This window comes from Coptis chinensis, chromosome 2 (genome assembly GCF_015680905.1).
Source record: "Coptis chinensis isolate HL-2020 chromosome 2, ASM1568090v1, whole genome shotgun sequence".
Classification (NCBI taxonomy): Eukaryota; Viridiplantae; Streptophyta; class Magnoliopsida; order Ranunculales; family Ranunculaceae; genus Coptis; species Coptis chinensis.
The window spans coordinates 111,489,181-111,504,695 of NC_141457.1; the positions used below are offsets into that span (position 1 = coordinate 111,489,181).

The following is a 15,515-nucleotide window of genomic DNA, read 5'->3' on the forward strand; positions in this document are numbered from 1 at the left end:
GAAAGCTAGATGCAACTACATCGAATTAAGCTCAAACAATAATTAAAATAAAATAAAAAACAGGATGCATATACATCGAATTAACGGGAAACTGGATGCAAATGTAAGGAATTAATCTAAAAAATAATTAACAATAAATCGAAAATTGGTTGCAACTGCATGGAACTAACCTCAAAGAATAATTAATATGAAATTGGAAACTTGATGAAATTGCATTTAACTAACCTCAAAGAATAATTAACAAGAAATCATAAAACTGGATGAAAATGTGTTGAACTAACCTCAAAGAATAAGTAACGGAAAATTGGATATAAATACATTGAATTAATCTCAAAGAATAATTAACAATAAATCAAAAAATTGGATGAAAATGCGTTGAACTAACCTCAAAGAATAATTAATTGGAAATTGGATGCAAATGCATTGAATTAACCTCAAAGAATAATTAATGGAAAATCGAAAATTGTATACAAATGCATTGAATTAAGCTCAAAGAATAATTAACAAGAAATCGAAAATTGTATGCAAATTCATTTGATATAACCTTAAAGTATAATGTGTTGGATATGTAGTGGGAATGCCTCGACAAATATATTTTTGCATTTAAAATATTGTGTGTCATATCTATTTTCGTATGATTGGGAATGTTTTGCTATTCCAGTACCTTGAATTTGATCTTCGCCTCATCGGGCATTCTCACAAAACTTCAATCAAAATTCTATTGTTGAACAACAAAATGAAGTAGAAGGGTTTTATTATTAAATGTGATTTATTTATTTATTTATTATTTTATTGAGAGTGAGTTTTTCATGTTGCAAGAAATTTAGATGAGTGATCATTATAATATTCGATCATATCTCATAGTTCTACATAGTTGCAAATAATTTTCAGAACAACTTAGGGTGTGTTTGGAATGCTGGATTTGAGGGGAGAATTCAGAATATATTTCCAAGAATTAGGATTTATCTCGTTTGGCAACATTTTGTGCGCTAGAATGGAAACTCCAAAACCCCAAAATAAAGGAATTGCAAGTTTCTATGGGGGGCAGAAACTTGAGATTTCCGTATTCCACAATTCCTTGCGGGTGAAAAATTATCGGGTAAGATATATTTTCTACTTCTTTAAAACCTCTCGTATATCCCACTCGATCTCTCTACCAACACTAGTCGAAAACTCGACCATTTTTTCTCTGCAACTCGTCCAAGGTGCACACTCTCTCACCTCATCTCTCATCCCTCATTATTCTTGTTGTTGTTTGCACAGTTCTATAATTCTTATCTTTTTTCTTTCTACTTTTTATGCTTTATATTAAATTTCTAGTTCTCTTGATTATGTATCAATGGCTTACTGTTTTGAACACAAGGTTTAATCTGGAATCATCTTAAATGAACATGACCAATAAACAAGTAAAAGTGACTTCATTGAAATTCTTGACATGTAAATGGCGACTTGTGAGTCACGAAAACAACAAATATTAGAATCTCATAACAATAAAGTTGAGAATCCAGACATGTTCAACGCCAACAAGTACTGCCTGCCGAACAAAACCAATTTATTCTACACCTCGTCGCCCTCGTATAACTTGAGAACTTGGGCACATGCTGCCAAAGGCTCATCCTTGATGAATCCCAAGTTGTTGGCAAAACGATTGTTTGAGTTGATCCCATTGTTGTTTGTAAAAATCACACGAGCCCTCTCACGTCCAGGCATGGCTAATGCACAGTCTTTCTGAAGGCTGCTGATAAGCACTGATTCACACAGCTGATCATCATGGTCATCTGCAATAGAAACTTTATGTGCTCCACTTGAGTCTGTCACCGCTTCAATACTGTAAACCACCTGCAGGGTGTCTCTTAGTTTCTATAAAGCCCATATTTTTTTTATAGCTATAGGATTTCCTTTCGAATAGCTGATTGGGATATCGAAGTATAACCTTCCATGGTTCGGCAGTCTCAGGTTACATTTATTTGAATAGCAGTTCAGTGGTATCTTTATTCTCATCTGCTAGCGAGAAAGAAAAAAAGAGTTCAACTATACGGTGGCTGAAATGAGAAGGTGCGCAACAAAATAAGATAAAAAATGACATGATCAAGGCATATTAAGAAAAGTTAAAAGAGGTGGACCATATAATTTCATAGGTAACCATTTAGATTAATAGTTATGATTTAAAATATAATTTAGACACCATAGAATTTCAGATTACTGAGCAAAATAATTAACAGTGTTTAATTCTAGTGTGTAGGCTTTAATACCTGCCTAGCCACCTACCTTGCCACTGTTCGAATCCCTAGCTTGGGGGATAAATCATTGAACTCTATTCCTTCCAATTATTGGCTCTTTACTGAGACTGGGGAGACTGTGCATGAATCATTTTAAGGACAGTGTGCTTTGAAATAATTCATATTGATGGTTGTTTCCTATTTGAGTACATCATTATTACTTTGCTTCTTCGTGTGTCATTATTTGAGCATGCATGCAAGCTGTTTGCTAAGGAAGTAAGGATGACAATGGATTCTGATTGGTATACTAGTACTGGTATTTGAAACCGATAGAGAACATAGTTAGTTTAAAACCTTGTTTATAGCATGAACGGCTTTCAATAGGGCCACAATTCGACCTTTGGCATTTGTAGTTGACGAATGCACTATTTATAGCTGCGGTATTGGCTTTCAAGGAAGGCAAAATCCCTTGGCAACTGAAGGCAAGATGGAAAAGAGCGACTCAGAAACTATATCATTTTCAGGAACAAACCCATTACATGCACTAGCAAAATACATCGCATGAATGACAAATAAATCTTAATCATCATAATCAATTTTGAAATACAAAACCAGCTCCTAGTATATGTGAAGAATATTTTCAGTAAAAATTTAATATACGTTCCACCCACTTGTAACATTCTCTCTTTTTTACATATCATTTTGGTATTTTAGTGTGTCAACAACGAGACTGTCTTATAGGAATAAGTATTTTAGTACCCAGCAGTAAATATTATGCATTTTCTTTGCATGCATGTATTGATGAATAATTTGATGCTTATAATATAGATGGAAGATCATACATACGATACTGACGATGAGAGTATGGATGTTGTTGTAGCTACATGTGTGGCTACAACGTTGTGTGTTGTAGGATGGTACCACGATACATATATAGATAAATTTCATACATCCAATCTTGATATTGAAAGAGAGAAGTTTATGAATAGGCTGACTAATGGGAATGATAACGATTGTCGCAACATGTTACGGATGAATAAAATCCAATTTCTTAGTTTGTGTGATTTTTTGCGTCGAAAAGGAGGAATACAAGATTCAAAGTTTGTCTCTCTAGAGGAACAGATTGCATATTTTTTACATACCATTGCACATGATGTAAGAAATCGAGTAGTGAAATTTGGTTGTAATCGTTGGGAAACCTGTTCATCGTCATTTTAAGCGAAGTTTTGAATGCAATATCACGTGTGTATAAGTATCTTGTTAGGCGACACAGGGGACTTCCATATCCACAAATTGCCGAGAATCCAAGATTTACATATTTTAAGGTAAATTTATATTTTTTAAATATGTGTTGTTTGTGGGAACAAAAAGTTTTGTTCTTATTCATCTAAAACTTTTCAACACGAGGTATTAGGATTGCATGGGAGCACTAGATGGAACTTATGTCCCTGCAAAAGTCCCACTTGCAGAACAAGGAGCTTATCGTAATAGGAAGAAACAAATTTCACAAAATGTCTTAGGTGCATGTACAATGGACATGAAGTTCACATACGTTTTAGCCGGTTGGGAAGGATCTGCAGCAGATAGTAGAGTACTACAATCTGCATTACGGAGGCAAGATCCACTCCCTGTTCCAATTGGTATGTTCTTTACCAATTGCTATTAAAGGACGATATACATATTCATTAGAAATAGATCGACTAATGAAGTGTTGTCATTTTAAATAGGTAACTATTACCTTGTGGATGCGGGATATGCCAATGCCTTTGGATTTCTTGCCCCGTATCGTGGTGTTCGCTACCATCTCAATGAATGGAGGGGAGGCAGAAGACCACAAAATTTTAAGGAACTATTCAATCATAGGCATTCATCGCTACGCAATGTGATCGAAAGGACATTTGGATTGATAAAAAAACGATGGGCGATACTAAGAAGTGATCCATTTTATAGTTTTGAGATGCAAGTGAAGATTGTGCTTGCTTGTTGTGCTGTTCACAATTATATAATGGCCATAGATCCAGATGATCCTTTATTAGCTGAGGTTGATATTGAGTTGGAAATCTTAGGGCGAGACAAATGAGTTGATCAACTGAAATTAGTTATGGCAATGATGATTGGAATGTAATGAGGGACCAGATGGCACAACAAATGTTTGCTGACTATATGGCGTCGAGAAATCGTTAGATGACTTGGTCTTATAGCTTTTCTACTTGAGAATTGAAATCGTTAAATGACTTAGTCTTATAGTTTTTCTACTTGAGAATGTTTTATTTTCTAGTCTATGTTTGGTCTGTTGCAATGTTTCTTGGATTGAATTTATGTTATTCTTTATATTTCTAATTAATAAGCATTTATATCATGTTGCATGGGAACTCAATGATAATTTTTGTATGTAACTTCGAATGTTAGAAATGGAGAACAATCAATCACCTGAACAACCAAAAAGCACCAAAGCAAAAGGAAACTATGTGGTTTGGACAATTGAGATGGATCGTGTATTAACTGAGACATTTCTTGACCAAGTTCAAAAGGGAAACAAATCTGAACAAGGTTGGAAGCCTGTTGTTTGGATCAGAATCGTTGATGCCATCAAAGAAAAATGTGGAAAAGCAGTGACAAAGGATAATGTTCAAGCTCGCTTAAAGACTTGGACTAAGAATTTTAATATCATGACTGAGCTTCGAGACCAATCAGGATTCGGGTGGGATGACAATCGCAAGATGATTGTGGTGAGGGATGATGTTTGGGAGAACTATGTTAAGGTAATTTTTTTAGTAATATAAATTTGCCTTTTATTGTCAAGGTGTTTTCTCTTAAATATTTGTTAAATAATTTGCAGTCACATCCCGATGCCAAAGGGTTTAGGTATAAGCCTCTCACAAACTATGATGAGTTAGCAATTATTGTTGGGAAGAATAATGCAAAAGGAGTTGGCGCTAACACAGGAGGAGAACTTGATAAAGCAAGAGAAGAAGTTGAAAACAATGGCAGCAATGAGAATGATGGCCATGAGGACATTAATGGCGAAAATGAAGGAAGTGACAAGCAATTGAAAAGAGGTTCGGATGAGAAACAATCTGCAAATAAAAAAGTTCGCACAGGAGATGCCATTGCCGCAGCTGTGACTTCCATGACTGATACATTGAAGTCTATGGTAGAGACCAACTCACGTGCACGTCTTCCCAATTGATGTGAACAAGTTATGCCAAGAAGTTAATAAAGTTCGGATTTTGATCGTTCTCTAACACTACGAGTTGTTGATTTGCTTGCGGTGATAAGACTAAGGAACACGCCTTTTATGGGCTTTGAATGATTTTAAGAAAGAATGGCTGATGATGCATCTCAATGTTTAGAATAAGAGGAGGTTTAAACATTCAAAAATAAAGTGTATAATAATTTGGTCTGTAGACCTGTTGGTTTAGAGTACATTTTTTTTTTGAATATATCAACTTTGGTTTGGAAATTTTGAGTGGCCAAACAGTTGATTTGAGATTCGTGGAATTTGGAAATGAATTCAAGCAGCAACCAAACATAGGAATTCCAATTTGAGGAATTTTAACTACTTGAAATTGTAAGTCTTGGAATTATATTTTCAATTCCAATTCCACAGGAAAACTTCCAAACACACCCTTAATATAAAAGCACATATATATAGACAAGTGTTTGAGCTGATAGACAACTACGAGTATATAGTTTGTCTTTTCACTATCACTAAGTTATTGAAAATAAAATAGTTTTTAGTATGATCTCTGATTTATCAGAAATAAAAGTTAATAGATAAATATAATATTAATATCTTTTTTTTAACTTATGCATTAAAGCAAAAATAAAAATATATGTTTTTTTTTTAAATCATAAGAAAAAAAACATTTTCATATAATGGCACCGACCTGTTCGTAGTACGGGTTCAAAAGCTAGTATAGCTTATGGCTTGGTAGCGGCAATTGACAATTAAAACAATGGTACCCTGAGGCCTGAGACCAATAATGTAATCTCAGAAAGGATTCACGTTTTGGACTACGAGTGACAGAAAGTTCAATTATTTTAAGTTCACCGCACCACGGGTCATTGTTGCGATTTGTGGTCTCTCTTGACATAAAGTTCATTCATCTGTCTTAGAGATTCAGATGTCTTCAATTATCAAACTTACATAAACAATCTCATACACCTTAGAACATTATATAGAAATGGAGTTCATCTTCTACTTCCTTCTCTTCTTATGTTCCATTCTGCACATCAAGTTTCTTGTCCCAAACAAGAACAAAAACCTTCCACCAAGTCCTCCTTCACTCCCTATACTTGGTCATCTTCCTCTATTACAGCAACCACTCTATAAATCCTTAGCGAAATTATCTAAAAAATACGGTCAAGTTATGTATCTCAAATTTGGGTCCCGACCAGTTATAGTGGTCTCTTCTCCATCAGCTGTGGAAGAATGTCTTAGTAGTAAAAATGACATTATTTTCGCTAATCGCCCGCGTTTTTTGATTGGGAAGTTATTAGGCCATGATTACACTACCATGGTGTGGGCTGATTATGGGCCAAATTGGAAAAATCTTCGACGTATCAGCGCTGTTGAGCTCCTATCACCTAGTCGTCTACAAATGTTATCTGCCATGCGATTCGATGAAGTCAAATCAATCATTAAACGACTAAGTGATCAAGGATGCAAACATCAGAATGTGGAACTATCATCCAAATTTTTTGCGTTGACATACAATGTGATTATGAGGATGATGGCTGGAAAGAGATACTATGGTGAACAAGTGGGTGATTCGGAAGAAGTGAAGCGATTTCAAGAGCTTGTTAGGGAGACTCTAAGATTAAGTGATTTTTCAAATGTTGGAGATTTTCTGCCAATTTGGAGATGGATTGGTGGGGACAAAGGATTTCAAAATGAAATGCTTGGGTTGAAGGCAAAACGAGATAAGTTTTTAGAAGATTTGTTAGAAGAACATCGAAGATTGAGAAGTGATCTTAAATTTGATAGAGAAGAGAAGCAAACACCGTTGATTCAAGTACTGTTGTCGCTTCAAGAGGCTGAACCCGAACACTACACTGATGATGTAGTAAAAGGCATTATGTGGGTAAGTATTTTAGTATGGGATGTTTTTATCGGTTGTTTAGTACTTGGTTGTAAGCAAATACAACATAACACAACCCATATCTTGTTGGAGTTATCCCTCACATGAGGAGAGAAAGAAATTTGGAGAGAAACGGCTTAATTCGGCGTTGGAAATGTCGAGGCGGCGCAGCTCGGATGATGGCGACTTCGTTCGGGGTTCGATAGACTAGGCGACCGGCCTTCGATCTCAAGATACATTGGGCGCTCGAAAAGAAAGCCTTCCAAGCTTCGAGTCTAATTTTCGTGGGCTTTCTTCTGATTGGTGAAATTTGGTTTTGGAGATAAAACCAAAATCAAGGTTTTTGGAAAACCTAACCTAACAAGTCGAGAAGGATTGGAATCCGCACTAAAACAAAGAGAGATAACCTTTTGAGAGATACAACCCCCGTAAAAGAGATAAGAGTGATCTAGTAAAGGTGAGAGACCGAAAAGAGAGATTGTAATCTTCCTTCCCACTTTTATAAAGAACTAGCTCTTGTGGAAGTAGGCATCATTGGCCGAACCACGGTAAATCTTTGTGTTGTGGTTTTGCTTTTCTTTGCTTTACATTATTATCCATTGTTAATAGTTGTTTAGCGAGTTGGGCATGTTAGTATAGGTTGTAGTTGATATTTAGATTTTGTGGGAGTTGAATTGTGTTCAAATACAAGTTATCCGTGTAGTGGGGAATCGATTGGTATTGGTATAATCCCCAACAAGTGGTATCGAGCCTTGGTTAGAATAGCTAGGGTGTTATCCGAATCTTGGTCGGGAAGGTGTTTGTAAAATTCCGAGAGAAGATTTGAGGTTAAAATAACTTGTAGAGATGGACCATTAAAGTGAACACTTTCGTATGATGAGTCCGAATAGGAAGAAGAACTACACCATCCGGAAAGCCAAGATGGAAGACTTACTATATCTTTGCAAGGACTTGGCACTTCCCATTGAGAATGAGGGAGTAAAACCAAAAAAAATCGATTGATGGTCGAAAGTGGAAAAAGCTTGCTTTAAAAGCGATTGGATACATTCGACGGTGGATTGGATTGACGCGGTGTCTTTCACCATGTGGCTAAGAGATTACGACGCCCGACCATGGAAGAAACTTCGAAGACCTTTATGAGAGGAAGTCGGGTGGAAACAAAGTGCTAGTCGTTAAGAAGTTTGCGGAACCACGGTACCAAGAAGGTTCTTCAATGTCCCGAGCATCTTAATGAAGTCTGAGAATATCATCAATCGATGCATTTGATGAAGATCAATTTGGGAGACGAAGTTGAGGCTTTGTTTCTATTAGGCTCTAACCGAAAGTTGGGAGACATTAGCGGTTTCTACATGGAGCGGCCCAAGGATGGAATTGTTACCATGGAGATGGCTACCACGTCTTTGTTGAATGAGGAGACTAGAAGGAGTGCAAAGAAGCGGCTCTTCTCACTCGAGAGATCCTTTTCACAGAGAAACGGGGAGAGGTGAAACGAGAAAACCATCTCGTTCTAGAGGTGATGACGAAGTAAATCTAGGGGTGAAGCTAGAACTCCTAAAGCGAGAGAGGCAATGTTACTATTGTGCCACAAAAGGCCACTTCGGATATGAAAGCGAGACCGAATAGGGATGAGAAGAATAAGCGCGGTACATGAAGACATGGTGCGAGGAGGAACGGAAACACGTGCAGAGATACTACCGCACTAGTCGGCGACCTAGTGGGGAATGTCGGTCGTGATGTGTCTGCCTCTTAGTACCTCATGTCGGATACGAGTGGGTGATAGATACTGAGGAGCATCCTATCACGCCACACCGCCGCAGGGGATTCTTCACTACCTACTACCGGTATGTGGTGAATATGGTGAAGTGAGGATGGGTAATGATGGAGTCTCGAAGATTATAGGCATTGGAGATGTTCATGTAGAAACCAATGTTGGCTACACCTTGACACTCAAGGATGTAAGACATGTCCCGACATACGGTTAAGCCTAATTTCGGGGGAAATTAGATGATGACGGTTTTGTAAACTCGTTTGGTAGCGGGGTATGGAAACCGAAAGCAAAGGTTCCATCAGAAAGCGACCGAGGAAAGAAAACTTGCTCTCTTTACAAAACACAGGCTAGTTTGTGTAAAGCGGCGAATCGCGCGAAAAGAAGAAGCTTCATCCGAGCGTGGCACAAGAAACCGCGGTCCGCATGGGCATAAAAGGGATGGAAGTTCTTGCTAAGCAAAAGGTCGCGCCGGACATTAAAGGTACATATTTAGATACATGTACTCATTGTTTGTTTGGTAGGAAAGCAACACAGGGTGTCTTTCCAAAGATTCGATCTCCTCACGGAAAAGGACACCGTCCTTGAGCTAGTGCAATACGACTTATGTGGTCTATGAGAGTGAAGTCCCACCAGGGAGCCGTACTTTTGACATTCATTGATGATCGTCCAAGAAAGATATGGGCCTATAGTCTGAAGACCAAGGATGAAGTACTTGGCGTGTTTGAGAAATTCCATAGCATGGTGGAAAGAGAGACTGGGAAGTTGTTGAAGTGTATTCGCTCAGATAATGGGGGTGAGTATATTGGGCCATTTGAAGAGTATTGCCAGAGTCATGGGATTCGTCATGAGCGGACCGTTCCCAAGACACCGCAATGAGAATGGAATAGCGAGAGAATGAACCGCATTACCATTGTAGAGAGGATGAGATGCATGCTATCTCACTCTAAGCTACCTAGAAACTCTTTGGGTAGAAAGCAACGCGCATCTGCAGGTGCATGTGATCAACATGTCGCCGCAAAAGCCTCCGAATAGTGATTATCCGAGAGAGTATGGTCAAAGAGATGTTGATTACGGATACTTGAGTGGTATTTGGGTGCGGGGCATTTGTGCATATTTCGAAGGATGAGAGATCCAAGCTTGATGACAAAGCCAAGCGATTGCATTTTTCGGGTTATGGAGATGAAAAGTTTGGTTACAAACTCTATGATCCGATTAACAAGAAGGTAATCGAAGTCGAGATGTTGTGTTCTTAGAAGACCAAACCATAGCGGACTTTGAGGAGGGGTGAGAAGCTACGAGGCTTTCACCAATGATCTTGTTGATTGAACCGAAGTTCTACCGTGGAACGCGTCGCGAAGGCATTGAGAATGCGAGAGAACCATGAGTTTGAAGCCCATGATGAGAATCCTATTGCTCATGATGGGATAGAACCTATTGGTATAGAAGATCTGAGATGAGATGCATGAACCACCACCGAAAGCAAAGCGAAGTGCAACCTCCCCGAGGCACCGGCCAGAGATGGGGCAAGGAAGTCCGGCCAGAGGGAGAATAGCTTCAACGGTATCCACCACATACACGCGTGCTACCATCGGATGGTGGAGAACCTATGTACTATCAAGAGGCACTTGAAGGTACGGACAAAGAAAAGTGGTTGAAGGCCATGCATGACGAGATGGATTCTTTGCATAAGAATCACACTTATGAAGTTAGTTGAGAAACCCACGAGGGGAGAAAAGTTCTCAAGAATAAGTGGATATACAAAGTCAAACATGGGAGAACAATCCTCACCCAAGGCATAAAGCTCGCCTTGTTGTGAAGGGATTCGGTCAAAGAAAAGGGATTGACTTTGATGAGATTTTCTCTCCCGTAGTAAAGATGACTTCTATCAGGGTGGTATTGGGTATGGCGCAAGTATGAACCTAGAGGTTGGCGACTAGATGTTAAGGCGGCTTTTCTTCATGGAGACCTTGAAGAAGATGTCTACATGGACCGGCCGGAGGGTTTGAGGTCAAAGGCAAGGAGCACCTAGTATGCAAGCTGATAAAGAGCTTGTATGGGTTGAAGCAAGCACCGAGACAGTGGTACATAAAGTTTGATTCCTTTATGGCGAAGCAAGGATACAAGAAGTCTGCTTCCGATCATTGTGTGTTTGTTCAGAGATTTCGGATGGGGATTTTCATTGTCTTTATTCTTTGTATGTGGATGATATGTTGATAGTTGGCCCAAACATCAACAAGATATCAAAGCTAAAGAAAGACTTGAGTAAATCCTTTGAGATGAAGGATTTGGGTCAAGCAAAGCAGATACTTGGGATGCGGATCACTCGTGACAGAAAGAGTGGAAAGTTGTGGCTTTCTCAAGAAAGCTACATTGAGAAGGTGTTGAAGAGATTCAACATGGATCAAAAGCTGCCGGTCGTTTGTCCGCTTGGTGGCGGTTCGCATGACCAAAGAGATGTGTCCTAAGGGTGAGCATGAGCGAGTCGGATGGAAAAGATTCCTTATGCATCCCGAATGGGCGGTTTGATGTATGCCATGGTGTGTACTAGACCGGATATTGCTTTTCGCCGTTGGGGTGGTAAGCGATTTACATCAAATCCGGGTAAAGAGCATTGGGAAGGTGTTAAGTGGATATTGAGATATCTCAAAGGCACTTCCAAATCGTGTTTGTGTTTTGGTGGAAGTAAGCCCTTACTTGAAGCGCTACACCGATGCGGAACATGGCGGTGATGTTGATTTCGATGAAGTCCACCTCCGGTTATCCGGGTTACTTTTGCGGGGAGCGGTTTCTTGGCAATCTAAGTTGCAAAAGTGTGTTGCCCTCTCCACCACTGAAGCCGGTATATTGCAGGCCGAGTGTTGCAAAAGAGTTGCTATGGATGAAGAGGTTCTTCGACGAACTAGGGCTAAAGCGTAAACGGTTTGTAGTACATGTGACGGTCGAGGCGCCATCCAGCGAGCAAGAATCCGAAGTTTTCATTCTAGATCCAAGCACATACGTCGCGTTATCATTGGATTAGAGAAGTACTTTCGAAGACAAGCATTTGTGTATCGAGAAGATCCATACCGACAAGAACGGGTGGGATATGATGACCAAAGTCTTACCGAAAGGTAAGTTTGATGTTTGTTGGCTATTGCGGAATGGCGGACGGCTCCTCCGTTGATTTGGCAATTGCATGGAGGTATCCCCCTCACCGTTCGGGGGGGAGATTGTTGGAGTTATCCCTCACATGAGGAGAAAAAACAGAGCCGGAGAGAAACGGGCTTAATTCGGCGTTGAAATGTCGAGGCCGCCACTTCGGATAGCGACTTCGGCGCTTCGGGGTTCCGATGAACTAGAAGGCGAGGGGCTTCATAGAGGCGACCAGCTTCCAAGATACATTGGCCTTTCGGCGCTCAAAAGAGGCGCTGGCTTCAGCCTTCGAGTCTAATTTTCGTGGGCTTTCTTCAAGATTACGCGAAATTTGGTTTTGGAGATAAAACCAAAATCAAGGTTTTGGAAAACCTAACCTAACAAGTCGAGGAAGGATTGGAATCCGGACTAAAACAAAAGAGAGATAACCTTTCTGAGATATACAACCCTCGTAAAAAGAGATAAGAGTGATCTAGTAAAGGTGAGAGAGAAAAAGGAGAGATTGTAATCTTCCTTCCCACTTTATAAAGAACTAGCTCTTGTGGAAGTAGGCATCATTGGCCGAACCACGGTAAATCTTTGTGTTGTGGTTTGCTTTTACTGCTTTACATTATTATCTGTTGTTAATAGTTGTTTAGCGAGTTGGGCATGTTAGTATAGGTTGTAGTTGATATTTAGATTTTGTCCGGAGTTGAATTGTGTTCAAATACAAATTATCTGTGTAGTGGGGAATCGATTGGTATTGGTATAATCCCCAACATATCTTTCAGGGAGTGGTTAGTGGGGTACATATGCAACTCACAAGTCGGACTATGGTTTGCTTACAAATTTGTAGATGTCCAAATTAGCTAGCTTTGAAACTATAAGGATTTTCACACACGATACTGGAAAGCTACAATATTATAAATGATGCTAGTACAAAGAACAGGACGTGCAACTATAGATTGCTATAAGTTAGCCAAGAAAGCCTAACCATGTGTGTTTTCCCCAAAAAAATTGTGTGCTTTGAAACCTTGAATTATTGTGTTTTCCAGCGTTTCTGGTACTAAAACATACACGTTGTTTGTAGGACTTGTTTGCTGCAGGAACAGACACTTCAAAGAGCACAATGGAATGGGCCATGTCACTTTTGCTTAACAATCCGCATGTATTGAAGAAAGCCCAAGAAGAGATAGACCTCCATGTGGAACCAGGCCGACTTCTTGATGAATCAGATGTCGAAAAACTCCCATACGTCCATAGCATCGTCATGGAAACACTTCGAATGTACCCACCTGGGCCATTGATGATACCACATGAGGCATCAGAAGAGTGCATTGTAGGAGGTTACAACGTTCCACGAGGCACAATGTTACTTGTAAACTTGTGGGAAATTGAAAATGATCCTAATCTATGGAATGAGCCCACTAAGTTCGTACCAGAGAGGTTTCTTGGGCTTGAAGGGACAAGAGTGGGGTTTAAATTGATGCCTTTTGGGGTAGGAAGAAGAAAATGTCCCGGCGAGGGACTAGCAACTCGGGTAATAACGTTAACTTTGGCAGCCTTGATTCATTGTTTTGACTGGGAGAGAGTTGGAGAACAAATGGTGGACATGAGCCAACAAAAGCTAGGGGCCACCATGCACAAGGCTCTACCCTTGGAGGCAAAGTGCAGACCTCGAAAAAACGCATTGAACTTCATTGACAAACTATGATTTAACTTGTGTACGTTGTTGTTGTTCTACCTATCATGGGGTGTAAGTGGCGCAATCAGGTTGAGTTAAAAATCGATAAAAGGTGTATCCTTTTTTCTCCGGTAATGTATAATGTGTATCCTATTTCATCAATAATGATCTTATTCAATGCTAAATTTCAAGTGTTTCATATTTCCTTTAAAAAAAAATAATGTATGTGTATGGACTGGACATGACCTTACCTTGGCGGCTTGGCCCAAGCCAATTGTCGGCCACAAATGCCATGTGCAAGTTCGTTCAAGGGTGCCTTATTTTATCGGCATTATTTATCATGTACCATCGGCATTATTTATCAAATTTAAGCTTATTTTTTTAGCAAAACCCTATATAGATGGTTCAAAGCGTCAAATAGATGCTTTATATAGTATCATGTATCAACAAAGTATGAACTATGAACCACCAGTAGTTCATCGTGTTGCGACAATTTTTTTTATTTTTAATTTCCTTGCAAAAACGAATTTTTATATATCATATATTACGAATTTAGATTGACAAATATTTTTCTTACTCAAACATTTTTACCAAAAAATAAATAAATAATAATAATAATAATAATAATAAGAAGAAGAAGGATGCTCTTTTCAACTTCTTTATTAATCTCAGACAAGATAGATTGACGTTTCGCCCGACAGATATATTGATATATAATTGGTCTGATTGAAAACATGCATGTGTCAATGTCACATAGATATCTCCTTTAGTTGGTTTTGGTAATAGAGTTTTTTTTAGTAGGGTAAGCAGCTATTAGTGTAGATACAGCGAAGGTGGAGATTGGAGAAACATAAAGAATCATACATGACTAATCAACACTACTTCGTTCCGTTTGCGTTTGATACATTTGGTTTTTTGGCTCTAGATGTTGTTGAGTTGTGTTTGTTACATTCCGTTTGCGTTTGATATATAATTGTTTAGAAGGATTGCAGAAAGTGTTATCCAACAATATGATGACAAATGGTTCTCACGAGTATGTGTTTAAGAATACTGGTTTTGCTATTCAAAAAGAGCTAGCGGCGCAATTTGTAAAACGCTTGACCTCTAAATCATTTGTTTTATTTATTTTTTATATCAATAAATATATTTTTGATTGGAAAAAATAAAATAAAATAAAAATGTGGGCATGGTTTGGCGCCGTCTTGTCTCCAAGATTGTCATGAAAAGAGTTTCCAAAAATATGGAAGGGTACTTACAAGATTTTCAGTATGAGGTCGGTGTCCCTGGTGGAGCAGAGATGATTTTGCACGCTATCAATCGCATGGCATATGTTAACAGTGACAACACCTTGCTTTCTATGTTGTTTGTAGATTTTCATAATGATTTTAACATGGTTGATCGGACTACCATATTGAGAGATGTTCGTATCCGTTGCCCAGTTATTGCTCTTTGGGTCGAGTATTTGCATTGTCAACCTGTGATGTTATACTTGGGGGATGACTACATATGGTCTGCTGCTGGGGTCCAACAAGGCAACCCTTTGGATTCCCTTCTCTTTGCACTGGTATTGCATCCTCTGATTCTGTAGATCCAGTCAAGTTGTCAGTTATTGTCACAGGTTTGGTATTTAGAATATGATATTCTTATTG

The 15,515-nt window shown here is 38.9% G+C and overlaps 2 protein-coding genes across 2 annotated transcripts; both read left to right on the plus strand.

Annotated features, from left to right (window-relative positions):
* Positions 1 to 907: 907 nt before the first annotated feature.
* LOC147520658 (uncharacterized) lies at positions 908 to 5,423 on the plus strand. The gene is made up of 3 exons (XM_086594970.1): positions 908 to 1,205; positions 4,629 to 4,981; positions 5,059 to 5,423. The coding sequence occupies exons 1-3, from the start codon at positions 914 to 916 to the stop codon at positions 5,407 to 5,409; spliced, it is 996 nt and encodes a 331-aa protein (XP_086451096.1). The 5' UTR covers positions 908 to 913; the 3' UTR covers positions 5,410 to 5,423.
* Positions 5,424 to 6,220: 797 nt separating this feature from the next.
* Positions 6,221 to 13,996, plus strand: LOC147520659 (cytochrome P450 81Q32-like). Its single transcript, XM_086592185.1, has 2 exons — positions 6,221 to 7,306; positions 13,273 to 13,996. Exons 1-2 carry the CDS (start codon positions 6,407 to 6,409, stop codon positions 13,894 to 13,896), a joined length of 1,524 nt encoding a protein of 507 aa, XP_086448311.1. The 5' UTR covers positions 6,221 to 6,406; the 3' UTR covers positions 13,897 to 13,996.
* Positions 13,997 to 15,515: the final 1,519 nt, after the last annotated feature.

Excerpts from the sequence above, each read along its gene's own strand:
- LOC147520659 (XM_086592185.1), top strand. The coding sequence starts at position 6,407 with ATGGAGTTCATCTTCTACTTCCTTCTCTTCTTATGTTCCATTCTGCAC. Across the intron at positions 7,307-13,272 it reads TAGTAAAAGGCATTATGTGG|GACTTGTTTGCTGCAGGAAC; the intron begins GTAAGTATTTTA and ends CGTTGTTTGTAG.
- LOC147520658 (XM_086594970.1), top strand. The coding sequence starts at position 914 with ATGCTGGATTTGAGGGGAGAATTCAGAATATATTTCCAAGAATTAGGA. Across the intron at positions 1,206-4,628 it reads TTCTCTGCAACTCGTCCAAG|AAATGGAGAACAATCAATCA; the intron begins GTGCACACTCTC and ends TTCGAATGTTAG. Across the intron at positions 4,982-5,058 it reads TTTGGGAGAACTATGTTAAG|TCACATCCCGATGCCAAAGG; the intron begins GTAATTTTTTTA and ends AATAATTTGCAG.